Source organism: Oncorhynchus gorbuscha, unplaced genomic scaffold, assembly GCF_021184085.1.
Source record: "Oncorhynchus gorbuscha isolate QuinsamMale2020 ecotype Even-year unplaced genomic scaffold, OgorEven_v1.0 Un_scaffold_4915, whole genome shotgun sequence".
Taxonomy (NCBI): domain Eukaryota; kingdom Metazoa; phylum Chordata; class Actinopteri; order Salmoniformes; family Salmonidae; genus Oncorhynchus; species Oncorhynchus gorbuscha.
Window position 1 is genome coordinate 4343 of NW_025748833.1, and position 12962 is coordinate 17304.

The 12962-nt window shown below is 44.6% G+C and overlaps 1 protein-coding gene and 1 non-coding gene across 2 annotated transcripts; one reads left to right on the forward strand and one right to left on the reverse strand.

Moving 5' to 3' along the window:
* Positions 1-482: 482 nt before the first annotated feature.
* LOC124028855 (pancreatic progenitor cell differentiation and proliferation factor B-like) lies at positions 483-11940 on the reverse strand. The gene is made up of 5 exons (XM_046340777.1): positions 11671-11940; positions 8966-9059; positions 7948-8025; positions 5546-5645; positions 483-967 (listed from the first exon to the last, which is right to left on the reverse strand). The coding sequence occupies exons 2-5, from the start codon at positions 9018-9020 to the stop codon at positions 841-843; spliced, it is 360 nt and encodes a 119-aa protein (XP_046196733.1). The 5' UTR covers positions 9021-9059; positions 11671-11940; the 3' UTR covers positions 483-840.
* A 353-nt stretch (positions 11941-12293) lies between these two features.
* On the forward strand, positions 12294-12365 carry trnae-cuc. The gene has a single exon. It is a non-coding gene; the product is annotated as a tRNA-Glu (tRNA).
* Positions 12366-12962: the final 597 nt, after the last annotated feature.

Sequence of the window (12962 nt, forward strand, 5' to 3'; positions counted from 1 at the left end):
ATTCAGCTGAGAAATCCTGTTCTGGTCGTAGCTTTTCTCTGCGTCCGTATCCAGAGTACCGTACCGGAGTAGAACCTAACCGTGTCAGACGATATGGTGTCTCGACTCTAGATTTGTCATCCTGAGGGTCCCATAAAATGTAGAATAGTTTTGTTTGATAAAAATCTATTTTTATATTCAAATGTAGGAAGTGGGTTCTACAGCTTAAACCCCTGATCTAGATGTGTGAAGGTTAATTTATTTTATTTAGGGAAGCTAATTATTCCTAATTTATGACATTCCTGAGTGTGTAAACGTACAAAAATTATACTGGTAATAAAAAATAAAAAAATGCATGTTCTCTATAGGGTCTGATCCTTTTGAATGTTGACTGTTGGAAACTGATTGCCCAGGGTAACGTTGACTGTTCGGCATACCAAGATTGTTTTCAGAGCAATTCAATTCCATTGAAAGAAACAGAAAAATGACAGACAAGTCCATAATTAGGCTGAGGCGACTTTTACTAGACATCTGCAATCACAGGGTGACAAAGTGGAGAAGTTAACCAAAGTTGAGGGCACCACAGTGTTACAGACAAGTACAAATGTAAAAAAGTTTTTTTTTATATATATATTTTGTTCATAGATTAAAACCTTTTAAAAAACGGGATACAAAATAAAAACAACGATCATTGTCAGCCTGTCCTACTAAGACAAAAAAAAGGCTATGTTCCAATATCCATACTACCTAGTATGAAGCAATGTAACAGGCATACATTCTATGTAGTGTGGAGGATGGAACAGAATCAAGGGTTTAGGGAATGAGGACGCAGCCTCGGTCTCCTAGCGTTTGTCCCATCTCTCAGGACGGGGGTGAACTCCCCGGCTCGGACGTCCCGGCTGTGCTGCCCTCGCTGACCTGCCTCTTCATCACCATCTCCCTGGCAACGCAGGTCACCTGGCCGTTGGTCACAGTCATGGCCGCCGCCCTGGAAGAGAGGTAGAGTGTGAGAGCAAAGCAAAGACGGGGAGATGGTAAGGGTGTCCTGCGTGGCTCAGTTGGTAAGACTGTAGCAATAACAATGCAAAAGGTCGCCGGTTCAATTCCCAGGGATGGAGGACAGGTTGAGTGTGATGCAAGGAAGAGTTGTTTAGGGAGAGAGAGGTTGAGTGTGAGAACAAGGAGGAGTTGTTTAGGGAGAGAGAGGTTGAGTGTGAGAACAAGGAGGAGTTGTTTAGGGAGGGTGAGAGAGGTTGAGTGTGAGAACAAGGAGGGGAGGGTGAGAGAGCGGTTGAGTGTGAGAACAAGGAGGAGTTGTTTAGGGAGGGTGAGAGAGAGGTTGAGTGTGAGAACAAGGAGGAGTTGTTTAGGGAGAGGTTGAGTGTGAGAACAAGGAGGAGTTGTTTAGGGAGAGAGAGGTTGAGTGTGAGAACAAGGAAAAATGGCATTGTAAATGCAGCAGGGAGCACCTTGCTTAATGTTGTAGATGAAATTGCCATGAGGATTATGCCCTTAGCGTGTCAGAAAGCTGTCTGTCATAGTGGGAGACCCAGGAGGAAGTATTCATCAAGCAAGACAATGCCCTAATAAGGGTTTGGAAATGTCAGCCAATGAGTTGACTACTAGTTGAAGTTGTTTCACAACACTTTTAAATAGCTGGTTTTTGCTTATGTGTATTAACTTTGCTAGCATTCTGGTAAGACGCCCTATGGGACTTAGCTAGCATTCTGGTAAGACGCCCTATGGGACTTAGCTAGCATTCTGGTAAGACGCCCTATGGGATTTAGCTAGCATTCTGGTAAGACGCCCTATGGGATTTAGCTAGCATTCTGGTAAGACGCCCTATGGGACTTAGCTAGCATTCTGGTAAGACGCCCTATGGGACTTAGCTAGCATTCTGGTAAGACGCCCTATGGGACTTAGCTAGCATTCTGGTAAGACGCCCTATGGGATTTAGCTAGCATTCTGGTAAGACGCCCTATGGGATTTAGCTAGCATTCTGGTAAGACGCCCTATGGGATTTAGCTAGCATTCTGGTAAGACGCCCTATGGGATTTAGCTAGCATTCTGGTAAGACGCCCTATGGGATTTAGCTAGCATTCTGGTAAGACGCCCTATGGGATTTAGCTAGCATTCTGGTAAGACGCCCTATGGGATTTAGCTAGCATTCTGGTAAGACGCCCTATGGGACTTAGCGGGGTTTTGCTAGCATTCTGGTAAGACGCCCTATGGGACTTAGCGGGGTTTTGCTAGCATTCTGGTAAGACACCCTATGGGATTTAGCTAGCATTCTGGTAAGACGCCCTATGGGATTTAGCTAGCATTCTGGTAAGACGCCCTATGGGACTTAGCTAGCATTCTGGTAAGACGCCCTATGGGATTTAGCTAGCATTCTGGTAAGACGCCCTATGGGATTTAGCTAGCATTCTGGTAAGACGCCCTATGGGATTTAGCTAGCATTCTGGTAAGACGCCCTATGGGATTTAGCTAGCATTCTGGTAAGACGCCCTATGGGACTTAGCTAGCATTCTGGTAAGACGCCCTATGGGATTTAGCTAGCATTCTGGTAAGACGCCCTATGGGATTTAGCTAGCATTCTGGTAAGACGCCCTATGGGATTTAGCTAGCATTCTGGTAAGACGCCCTATGGGATTTAGCTAGCATTCTGGTAAGACGCCCTATGGGATTTAGCTAGCATTCTGGTAAGACGCCCTATGGGATTTAGCTAGCATTCTGGTAAGACGCCCTATGGGATTTAGCTAGCATTCTGGTAAGACGCCCTATGGGATTTAGCTAGCATTCTGGTAAGACGCCCTATGGGATTTAGCTAGCATTCTGGTAAGACGCCCTATGGGACTTAGCTAGCATTCTGGTAAGACGCCCTATGGGACTTAGCTAGCATTCTGGTAAGACGCCCTATGGGACTTAGCTAGCATTCTGGTAAGACGCCCTATGGGATTTAGCTAGCATTCTGGTAAGACGCCCTATGGGATTTAGCTAGCATTCTGGTAAGACGCCCCTATGGGATTTAGCTAGCATTCTGGTAAGACGCCCTATGGGATTTAGCTAGCATTCTGGTAAGACGCCCTATGGGATTTAGCTAGCATTCTGGTAAGACGCCCTATGGGATTTAGCTAGCATTCTGGTAAGACGCCCTATGGGATTTAGCTAGCATTCTGGTAAGACGCCCTATGGGATTTAGCTAGCATTCTGGTAAGACGCCCTATGGGATTTAGCTAGCATTCTGGTAAGACGCCCTATGGGATTTAGCTAGCATTCTGGTAAGACGCCCTATGGGATTTAGCTAGCATTCTGGTAAGACGCCCTATGGGATTTAGCTAGCATTCTGGTAAGACGCCCTATGGGATTTAGCTAGCATTCTGGTAAGACGCCCTATGGGATTTAGCTAGCATTCTGGTAAGACGCCCTATGGGATTTAGCTAGCATTCTGGTAAGACGCCCTATGGGATTTAGCTAGCATTCTGGTAAGACGCCCTATGGGATTTAGCTAGCATTCTGGTAAGACGCCCTATGGGATTTAGCTAGCATTCTGGTAAGACGCCCTATGGGATTTAGCTAGCATTCTGGTAAGACGCCCTATGGGATTTAGCTAGCATTCTGGTAAGACGCCCTATGGGATTTAGCTAGCATTCTGGTAAGACGCCCTATGGGATTTAGCTAGCATTCTGGTAAGACGCCCTATGGGATTTAGCTAGCATTCTGGTAAGACGCCCTATGGGATTTAGCTAGCATTCTGGTAAGACGCCCTATGGGATTTAGCTAGCATTCTGGTAAGACGCCCTATGGGATTTAGCTAGCATTCTGGTAAGACGCCCTATGGGATTTAGCTAGCATTCTGGTAAGACGCCCTATGGGATTTAGCTAGCATTCTGGTAAGACGCCTATGGGATTTAGCTAGCATTCTGGTAAGACGCCCTATGGGATTTAGCTAGCATTCTGGTAAGACGCCCTATGGGATTTAGCTAGCATTCTGGTAAGACGCCCTATGGGATTTAGCTAGCATTCTGGTAAGACGCCCTATGGGATTTAGCTAGCATTCTGGTAAGACGCCCTATGGGATTTAGCTAGCATTCTGGTAAGACGCCCTATGGGATTTAGCTAGCATTCTGGTAAGACGCCCTATGGGATTTAGCTAGCATTCTGGTAAGACGCCCTATGGGATTTAGCTAGCATTCTGCAAGACGCCCTATGGGACTTAGCCAGTATCTTTGTAAGCACGCCTCATATGGATTTAGCTAGCATTCTGGTAAGACGCCCTATGGGATTTAGCGGCATTCTGGTAAGACGCCCTATGGGATTTAGCCAGCATTCTGCAAGACGTCTCCCATGGGATTTAGCTAGCATTCTGCAAGACGCCCCCATGGGACTTAGCTAGCATTCTGGTAAGACGCCCTATGGGATTTAGCTAGCATTCTGGTAAGACGCCCTATGGGATTTAGCTAGCATTCTGGTAAGACGCCCTATGGGACTTAGCTAGCATTCTGGTAAGACGCCCTATGGGATTTAGCTAGCATTCTGGTAAGACGCCCTATGGGACTTAGCGGGGTTTTGCAGTATTCTAGTAAGACGCCCTATGGGACTTAGCGGGGTTTTTGCTAGCATTCTGGTAAGACACCCTATGGGACTTAGCGAGGATTTTGTTGTTCCTGAATAGGTGTACTAAGCTTAAAATACGATTTAGCGGGGTTTTGCTAGCATTCTGGTAAGACGCCCTATGGGATTTAGCGGGGTTTTGCTAGCATTCTGGTAAGACGCCCTATGGGACTTAGCGGGGATTTTGTTGTTCCCATTTGTGTACTAAGCCAGTAATACCATAAATCCCAGTGTGAGAGAAGGACAGTGTAAGACCATCTGAATAACGATCCTACAAGGCTGTAGGCTACACGTGAATATGCAAACCCTGCTACGCTTACATTTGTGTGAAATTACAGATGCTCATTCTTTTATTTGTTTGATATTAATAAGCCTGTACTCTAGAAGGCCTGTACTCTAGAAGGCCTGTACTCTAGAAGGCCTGTACTCTAGAAGGCCTGTACTCTAGAAGGCCTGTACTCTAGAAGGCCTGTACTCTAGAAGGCCTGTACTCTAGAAGGCCTGTACTGACCAAATGAGTCTGTATAAATGTAAGCACGTGCACTATGGGACTATGTAACTTAAGATACTCACCTTTCTCTTTAAAAGCCAATATAAACGGCCCAACCAAGAATCTGTTGGTGTCCCCCCCATTTATGAACACTTGCAATCTCACCTTTACGAGAGTAGCTATCAGGAAGGTTATAGTCACCTCACCAATCACAGTGTGAGGGCGGGGTTAACGGTTTGCTGAGCCAAGCATAGGTGTGGGAGGAGCTATGAATGGACATTTCTCCATTGAAAGTCTGGCCATTGGAATGCATTGAAATTGGGCAGAAGGAAATAAAATAGACATTTCTCCATCTCAAATTCCTGTTAACTCCTAGAAATGACTTTCCCATCTCAAGAAATGTCCATTTGTTATTCCAGAGTCCACCCGGTGTCATTTTGCCAACATTTTACGTAAACTTACTTCTGCTTGGCCTCCTCAGTCAGTGTGGTCATTCCTGGCTGGTTCTGCTTCCCAAAGAAGAAGCTGGACCACCAATGTCCAGAGTCTTGTTTGGGCAGACCTGAGAAACAAGATTAATAACTAGGTCAAACATATAAAATGACTAAACATAAGACAATTGCCTATATAATAGCCCCAACATAATGCATAAGAGGTTGTCACGGATGTACAGTAACCCAATGACCTGAAAATTCTATCACGCTCGGTAGCCACGATTTGAAATTATTTCAATAACATACCCTGATAAAAATAACTACATTCTCTAAAAAAAATGTATAATAATTATTTTTTAATTTTTTAATCGAATTAGCTACACATGGCAGTTGGTTCAGTAAACAAAAAAATTAATCTCTCTCCTTCACCGGTCTTCCTCGCTCTGTCTATCTTGAGCCCTCGCTATTCATGGGTTGGGCGTTTCGTCACAATAAGAGTTTTGAATGTTTGTTTTGGACGGATGCCCTCGACTGAGCCTTCTACCCAATGCATCATCAATGAGCGCCGATGAAGATTTCAAAAGATGCATTGCAGTGGCTTGGAAATACAGTCAACAAGGAGGCAAATAATTAGTAGAAAAACTCCCCCCCCCTCGTCATTTTGACGTCACCAGATTGACTTTAGATGTAGCATCACGCTTGCTAGCATTGCCGGCTATTTTTGACAAAGCCTAGTGGTTAGAGCGTTGTACTAGTAACCGCAAGGTTGCAAGTTCAAACCCCCGAGCTGACAAGGTACAGATCTGTCGTTCTGCCCCCTGAACAAGGCAGTTAAACCCACTGTCACTATATAGTGTAATCTAGACAAGACAGCAGTTTTGCTGTAACACACAGCTGTATTTGAGGCCAGGGCGAAGTGTTCAGATTTCCGCTGGGTATATGGGATCAGCAACATGTTGCCATTTCACTATGGAGAGAACGAGTGTTTGGAAAGATATTTCAAATACAGGAACTAGGCTGTGGTGACCATAAAAATGCATTGAGATGCTCTGAAGCACATAAGTACATTAGGACAATTAGAGCGTTGGACTAGTAACTGGAAGGTTGCAAGGTCAAACCCACGAGCTGACAAGGTACAAATCTGTCGTTATGCCCATGAACAGGCAGTTAACCCACTGTTCCTAGGCAGTCATTGAAAATAAGAATTTGTTCATAATTAACTGACTTGCCTGGTTAAATAAAGATTAAACTATTTTTTTAAAATTAGAAATCCTCAATCTTTTATAGACCTACAGGCCAGGTACTTTATACATTTCAACAATTAACAAAAAGGGCAAACAATTCACACAATGAAAGTGCACAAATTAGTGGGAGACAGAGAGCATCCTGGAGACAGAGAGCACCCTGGAGAGATAGAGAGCACCCTGAAGAGACAGAGAGCACCCTGGAGAGACAGAGAGCACCCTGGAGAGACAGAGAGCACCCTGGAGAGACAGAGAGCACCCTGGAGAGACAGAGAGCACCCTGGAGAGACAGAGAGCACCCTGGAGAGACAGAGAGCACCCTGGAGAGACAGAGAGCACCCTGGAGAGACAGAGAGCACCCTGGAGAGACAGAGAGCACCCTGGAGAGACAGAGAGCACCCTGGAGAGACAGAGAGCACCCTGGAGAGACAGAGAGCACCCTGGAGAGACAGAGAGCACCCTGGAGAGACAGAGAGCACTCTGGAGAGACAGAGAGCACTCTGGAGAGACAGAGAGCACTCTGGAGAGACAGAGAGCACTCTGGAGAGACAGAGCGACATTAGGGACAAAATGTATGAAAATACTAAGCTGTAGTGTAGACCCCAATGTAATTCTCAACATATCTGGTCCACCTCAGACCCCCCCAAAAAAAATGACCTGGTCCTGGTGGTGTCAGATGGGAATTTCACAGATCCAATTCGATTAGGATCTCAATTCCAGGTCCAAGAACACCTGAACTGTCACAACTCACTAAACGACCTTATCACTGTGGAAAGACTGCCTGCCATTCCCTGCTGCCTCAGGGCACAGTGCCATGACATAACCAACTGACTGGCTCAACTCACAGCAAGGGAATCCTACAGTCACCAACCTTAAAAGCACTACCATGTAGTAAGACTGGGACTATACCAGTATCACCATACTCACACGGTCTCTACCCCACCAGTTTGGGAACTCCCAGTACCACAGTCCCTACCCCACCAGTTCGTTAACTCCCAGTACCACCCCTGAACACAGTCTCTACCCCACCAGTTCGTTAACTCCCAGTACCACCCCTGAACACAGTCTCTACCCCACCAGTTTGTTAACTCGCAGTACCACCCCTGAACACAGTCTCTACCCCACCAGTTTGGGTTAACTCAGCAGACACATTTCCCACCAGCACCCACATGCTTGCTTTGTGTACCTGGATGGTGTGGAATGACCTCCCCACTGTACTCTGAACTGCCACAGGAGCTGCTGCTGGAGGTGGAGCCGATGCGCCCTGGGGAAAGTTAAACCAATAGGATTGTTAGGTTTGTACAGGACAAATCATTCAGTACCTTTACAAGCCCATTCCAGACCTAGGCTATTGTCACAAGATCAATCCATTCTCCTGTCACTGTATCAGGATAGGGCTGGACAATTTACAACCCATTCATGACAAAGAGGTTTGACCCCCACAATTTCTGAGGCTGGTAACTCTGATGATCTTATCCTCTGCAGCAGAGGTAACTCTGGGTCTTCCTTTCCTGTGGCGGTCCTCATGGGAGCCAGTTTCATTATAGAGCTTGATGGTTTTTGCGACTGCATTTGAAGAAACTTTCAAACTTCTTGAATTTTTCCAGATTGATTGATCTTCATGTCTTAAAGTAATGATGGACTGTTGTTTCTATTTGCTTATTTGAGCTGTTCTTGCCATAATATGGACCTGGTGTTTTACCAAATAGGGCCATCTTCTGTATACCACCACTACATTGTCACAACATAACTGATTGGCTCAAACGCATTAAAAAGAAAGAAATTTCACAAATGAACTTTTAACAAGGCACACCTGTTAAATGAAATGCATTCCAGGTGACTACCTCATGAAGCTGGTTGAGAGAATGCCAAGAGTGTGCAAAGCTGGCATCGAGGTAAAGGGTGGCTACTTTGAAGAATCTAAAATATATTTAGATTTGTTTAACACATGTTTTGGTTACTACATGACTCCATATGTGTCATTTCATAGTTTGATGTCTTCACTATTATTCTAGAAAATATATATACATTTTTAAATAAGTAAAACTGTAGGTGTATCCAAACTTTTGACTGATTTGTTTTACTTGCGTGACAGTTTTCAATGCTTCCGAAGACAAAGGAAAAATCACACTGATGAAGCTTGATTAAGTTAGGCCCTGAGGGCTTCGTTTGAAAAGACATGTCCCGGCCCGACATTTACTCACTTCGGTAGTAGTCGTTGGTAGCAACGAGAGAACCGCCTGCGTTGATCGACGCCATTCTTCAGATCTTGTTGAATATTGCGTGAAGATAGAAACCCTGGAAGAAAGGGAGACTAAAAGTCAAACATTTGTACATTATAAGCACAAGTTTTTTTTTGCAGTTCTTCAGAATGCATGGCTGGCTAAGTACATACAGTAACACGTCCCACACTTATCTATATGAGCAATATTGAAGCAAGCATTACTGGCAAGGCTGTCTCAAATTGTTAGTGTGTAAGCTACCATCTGTTCTGTGACATTAATGTAGGCATCTGATACTACTAAATACAAATGACATGGTATTTTTTTAACTGGTCTAGGAACAGTGGGTTAACTGGCCTAGGAACCGTGGGGTTAACTGGCCTAGGAACAGTGGGGTTAACTGGCCTAGGAACAATGGGGTTAACTGGCCTAGGAACAGTGGGGTTAACTGGCCTAGGAACAGTGGGGTTAACTGGCCTAGGAACAGTGGGGTTAACTGGTCTAGGAACAGTGGGGTTAACTGGTCTAGGAACCGTGGGGTTAACTGGTCTAGGAACCGTGGGGTTAACTGGTCTAGGAACCGTGGGGTTAACTGGTCTAGGAACCGTGGGGTTAACTGGTCTAGGAACCGTGGGGTTAACTGGTCTAGGAACCGTGGGTTAACTGGTCTAGGAACCGTGGGTTAACTGGTCTAGGAACCGTGGGTTAACTGGTCTAGGAACCGTGGGTTAACTGGTCTAGGAACCGTGGGTTAACTGGTCTAGGAACCGTGGGTTAACTGGTCTAGGAACCGTGGGTTAACTGGTCTAGGAACCGTGGGTTAACTGGTCTAGGAACAGTGGGTTAACTGGTCTAGGAACAGTGGGTTAACTGGTCTAGGAACCGTGGGTTAACTGGTCTAGGAACCGTGGGTTAACTGGTCTAGGAACCGTGGGTTAACTGGTCTAGGAACCGTGGGTTAACTGGTCTAGGAACCGTGGGTTAACTGGCCTAGGAACCGTGGGTTAACTGGCCTAGGAACCGTGGGTTAACTGGCCTAGGAACCGTGGGTTAACTGGCCTAGGAACAGTGGGTTAACTGGTCTAGGAACAGTGGGTTAACTGGTCTAGGAACAGTGGGGTTAACTGGTCTAGGAACAGTGGGGTTAACTGGTATAGGAACAGTGGGGTTAACTGGTCTAGGAACAGTGGGGTTAACTGGTCTAGGAACAGTGGGGTTAACTGGTCTAGGAACAGTGGGTTAACTGGTCTAGGAACAGTGGGTTAACTGGTCTAGGAACAGTGGGTTAACTGGTCTAGGAACAGTGGGTTAACTGGTCTAGGAACAGTGGGTTAACTGGTCTAGGAACAGTGGGTTAACTGGTCTAGGAACAGTGGGTTAACTGGTCTAGGAACAGTGGGTTAACTGGTCTAGGAACAGTGGGTTAACTGGTCTAGGAACAGTGGGTTAACTGGTCTAGGAACAGTGGGTTAACTGGTCTAGGAACAGTGGGTTAACTGGTCTAGGAACAGTGGGGTTAACTGGTCTAGGAACAGTGGGGTTAACTGGTCTAGGAACAGTGGGTTAACTGGTATAGGAACAGTGGGTTAACTGGTATAGGAACAGTGGGTTAACAGTGGGTTAACTGGTCTAGGAACAGTGGGTTAACTGCCTTGTTCAGGAGAAGAACGTGGTCAGCTCCAGGATTCGGCCCAATGAACCTTTCGGTTACCGGACGAACGGTCTAACCACCCAAAAGTATACCCACTCTCGACCCAAAATTACAATATCTTAGTCATGTGGGTGTGCTAAACTCAGGGACCATGACCAAAACCTAACCCAAACCCTAACCTGACCTAATCCAAACCTAGAGCCTAACCTAACCCAAACCCTAACCTAACCAAAACCTAACCCAAACCTAGAGCCTAACCCAACCCAAACCTAGAGCCTAACCCAACCCAAACCTAGAGCCTAACCTAACCCAAACCTAGAGCCTAACCTAACCCAAACCTAGAGCCTAACCTAACCCAACCCTAGAGCCTAACCTAACCCAACCCTAGAGCCTAACCTAACCCAACCCTAGAGCCTAACCTAACCCAAACCTAGAGCCTAACCTAACCCAAACCTAGAGCCTAACCTAACCCAAACCTAGAGCCTAACCCAACCCAAACCTAGAGCCTAACCCAAACCTAGAGCCTAACATAACCCAAACCTGACCATGACCTAAACCGTGTGGTACATAACTAGCTAGTAACATTAGATAGCTAGGCGCCTAACTACATCTTGCTGGCTAACTTACATAGTTCCCATTCTTTAACAAAAAACGTGAACGAAAATGACAAACTTGAGTTTAGAAACATACGGTTGTTGAAGGAAAAAGCCAACTCGACTAAACGTTACCTAGAATAACATGTTGTCCATTTGGGACGAAAGACCTAAAAAATACATACATTTTTTGTCGAGATAAAAATGTCAAAAAGCAAATCTTCCTTGGTAATGTTGGCAAACAATAACATGAAAGTGAGTTTAGCTGCAAACAAATTACAAGAAAGAAAGAAAGAAAGAAAGACTGAAATCACGTTGACTTCGTGTTATTATCAAAATGTCCAAAACAACGCTCTTATAATAACCGCTAAATAATCATTAGCGAACTAAACTCAGCATCAATGTATTCATCATTAAAATGCAGTTTTAAAACAAAATCTCACCTTTCTTTTGTTTATTACCCAAGAGACGAGCTGATGTTAAACAGCACCCAGGTCAATCTGCCAGACGAGTAAAGGAGTTGACGCTTGGACGACGGGGCCCATTTATAAAATAGATTTTTGTTTGGGGGTAAATAAAATAAAACCCTTTCTATTTAACAACCCTGTAATAAGAGGTGAAATATATTCGCAGTAAATATGTTCGGTTTTTTGTTGTTGTTGCCAGAATGAAGGATTGGCGAGTGGTTTTATACTACGAGGAAGACACTCGGATGTTGGTCAGACAAGGAGGGGTTTGATTTTCATTCGTGCACGACGTGCAAGTGGGTTGACAAGAGTTGTTTTGCTCAGAAAAACGGTTTATAAAACTATTTATAAATTATAGTAAATAAATACATATTTATCTGTCAACAATTGTAAAAAAAAACAATATATATACATATTTATCTGTCAACAATTGTAAAAAAAATATATATATATACATAATTATATGTAAACAATTGTAAAAAAATATATATATATATACATATTTATCTGTCAACAATTGTAAAACAATATATATATATTTATCTATCAACAATTATTATATTTAGGAAATCATTTCCAACACCGATAAAACTATGGCTTCCCTGGTGGTCTAGTGGTTAGGATTCGGCGCTCTCACCGCCGCGGCCCGGGTTCGATTCCCGGTCAGGGAACAACTGTTTTATCAATAGATCTCCTATCAACAGACCTTAGTAGAGTGTCACGTACTCTTCAAATCAAATCAAAATATTATTGGTCACGTGCACGTGTTTAAGCATTGTATGCGGGTGTTACGAAATGCTTGTGTTTCTATCTACAACAGAGCAGTAATATGTAACAATTTCACAATATACACATCTAAGTAAAGGAATGATGAATTAAGAATGTAATAAATATATGGATGAGCAATGTCAAAGCGGCATTGACTAAGATACAGTAGAATAGAATAGAAAACAGTATATACATATGAGTAATGCAAGATATGTAAACATTATTAAAGCAACTGGTGGTAGAGGTTTTTCAGTCTCTCGGTCCCAGCTATGATGCACCTGTACTGACCTCACCTTCTAGAGGATAGCGGGGTGAACAGGCAGTGGCTCGGGTGGTTGTTGTCCTTGATGATCTTTTGGCCTTCCTGTGACATCCGGTGGTGTAGGTGTCCTGGAGGGCAAGGAGTTTGGCCCCGGTGATGTGTTGGGCAGACCGCACCACCCTCTGGAGAGCCCTGCGGTTGCGGCCGGGGGCAGTTGCTGTACCAGGCGGTGATACAG

Excerpts from the sequence above, each read along its gene's own strand:
- LOC124028855 (XM_046340777.1), bottom strand. The coding sequence starts at position 9,020 with ATGGCGTCGATCAACGCAGGCGGTTCTCTCGTTGCTACCAACGACTAC. Across the intron at positions 8,026-8,965 it reads TACCAACGACTACTACCGAA|GGCGCATCGGCTCCACCTCC; the intron begins GTGAGTAAATGT and ends AACTTTCCCCAG. Across the intron at positions 5,646-7,947 it reads GGTCATTCCACACCATCCAG|GTCTGCCCAAACAAGACTCT; the intron begins GTACACAAAGCA and ends CTTGTTTCTCAG.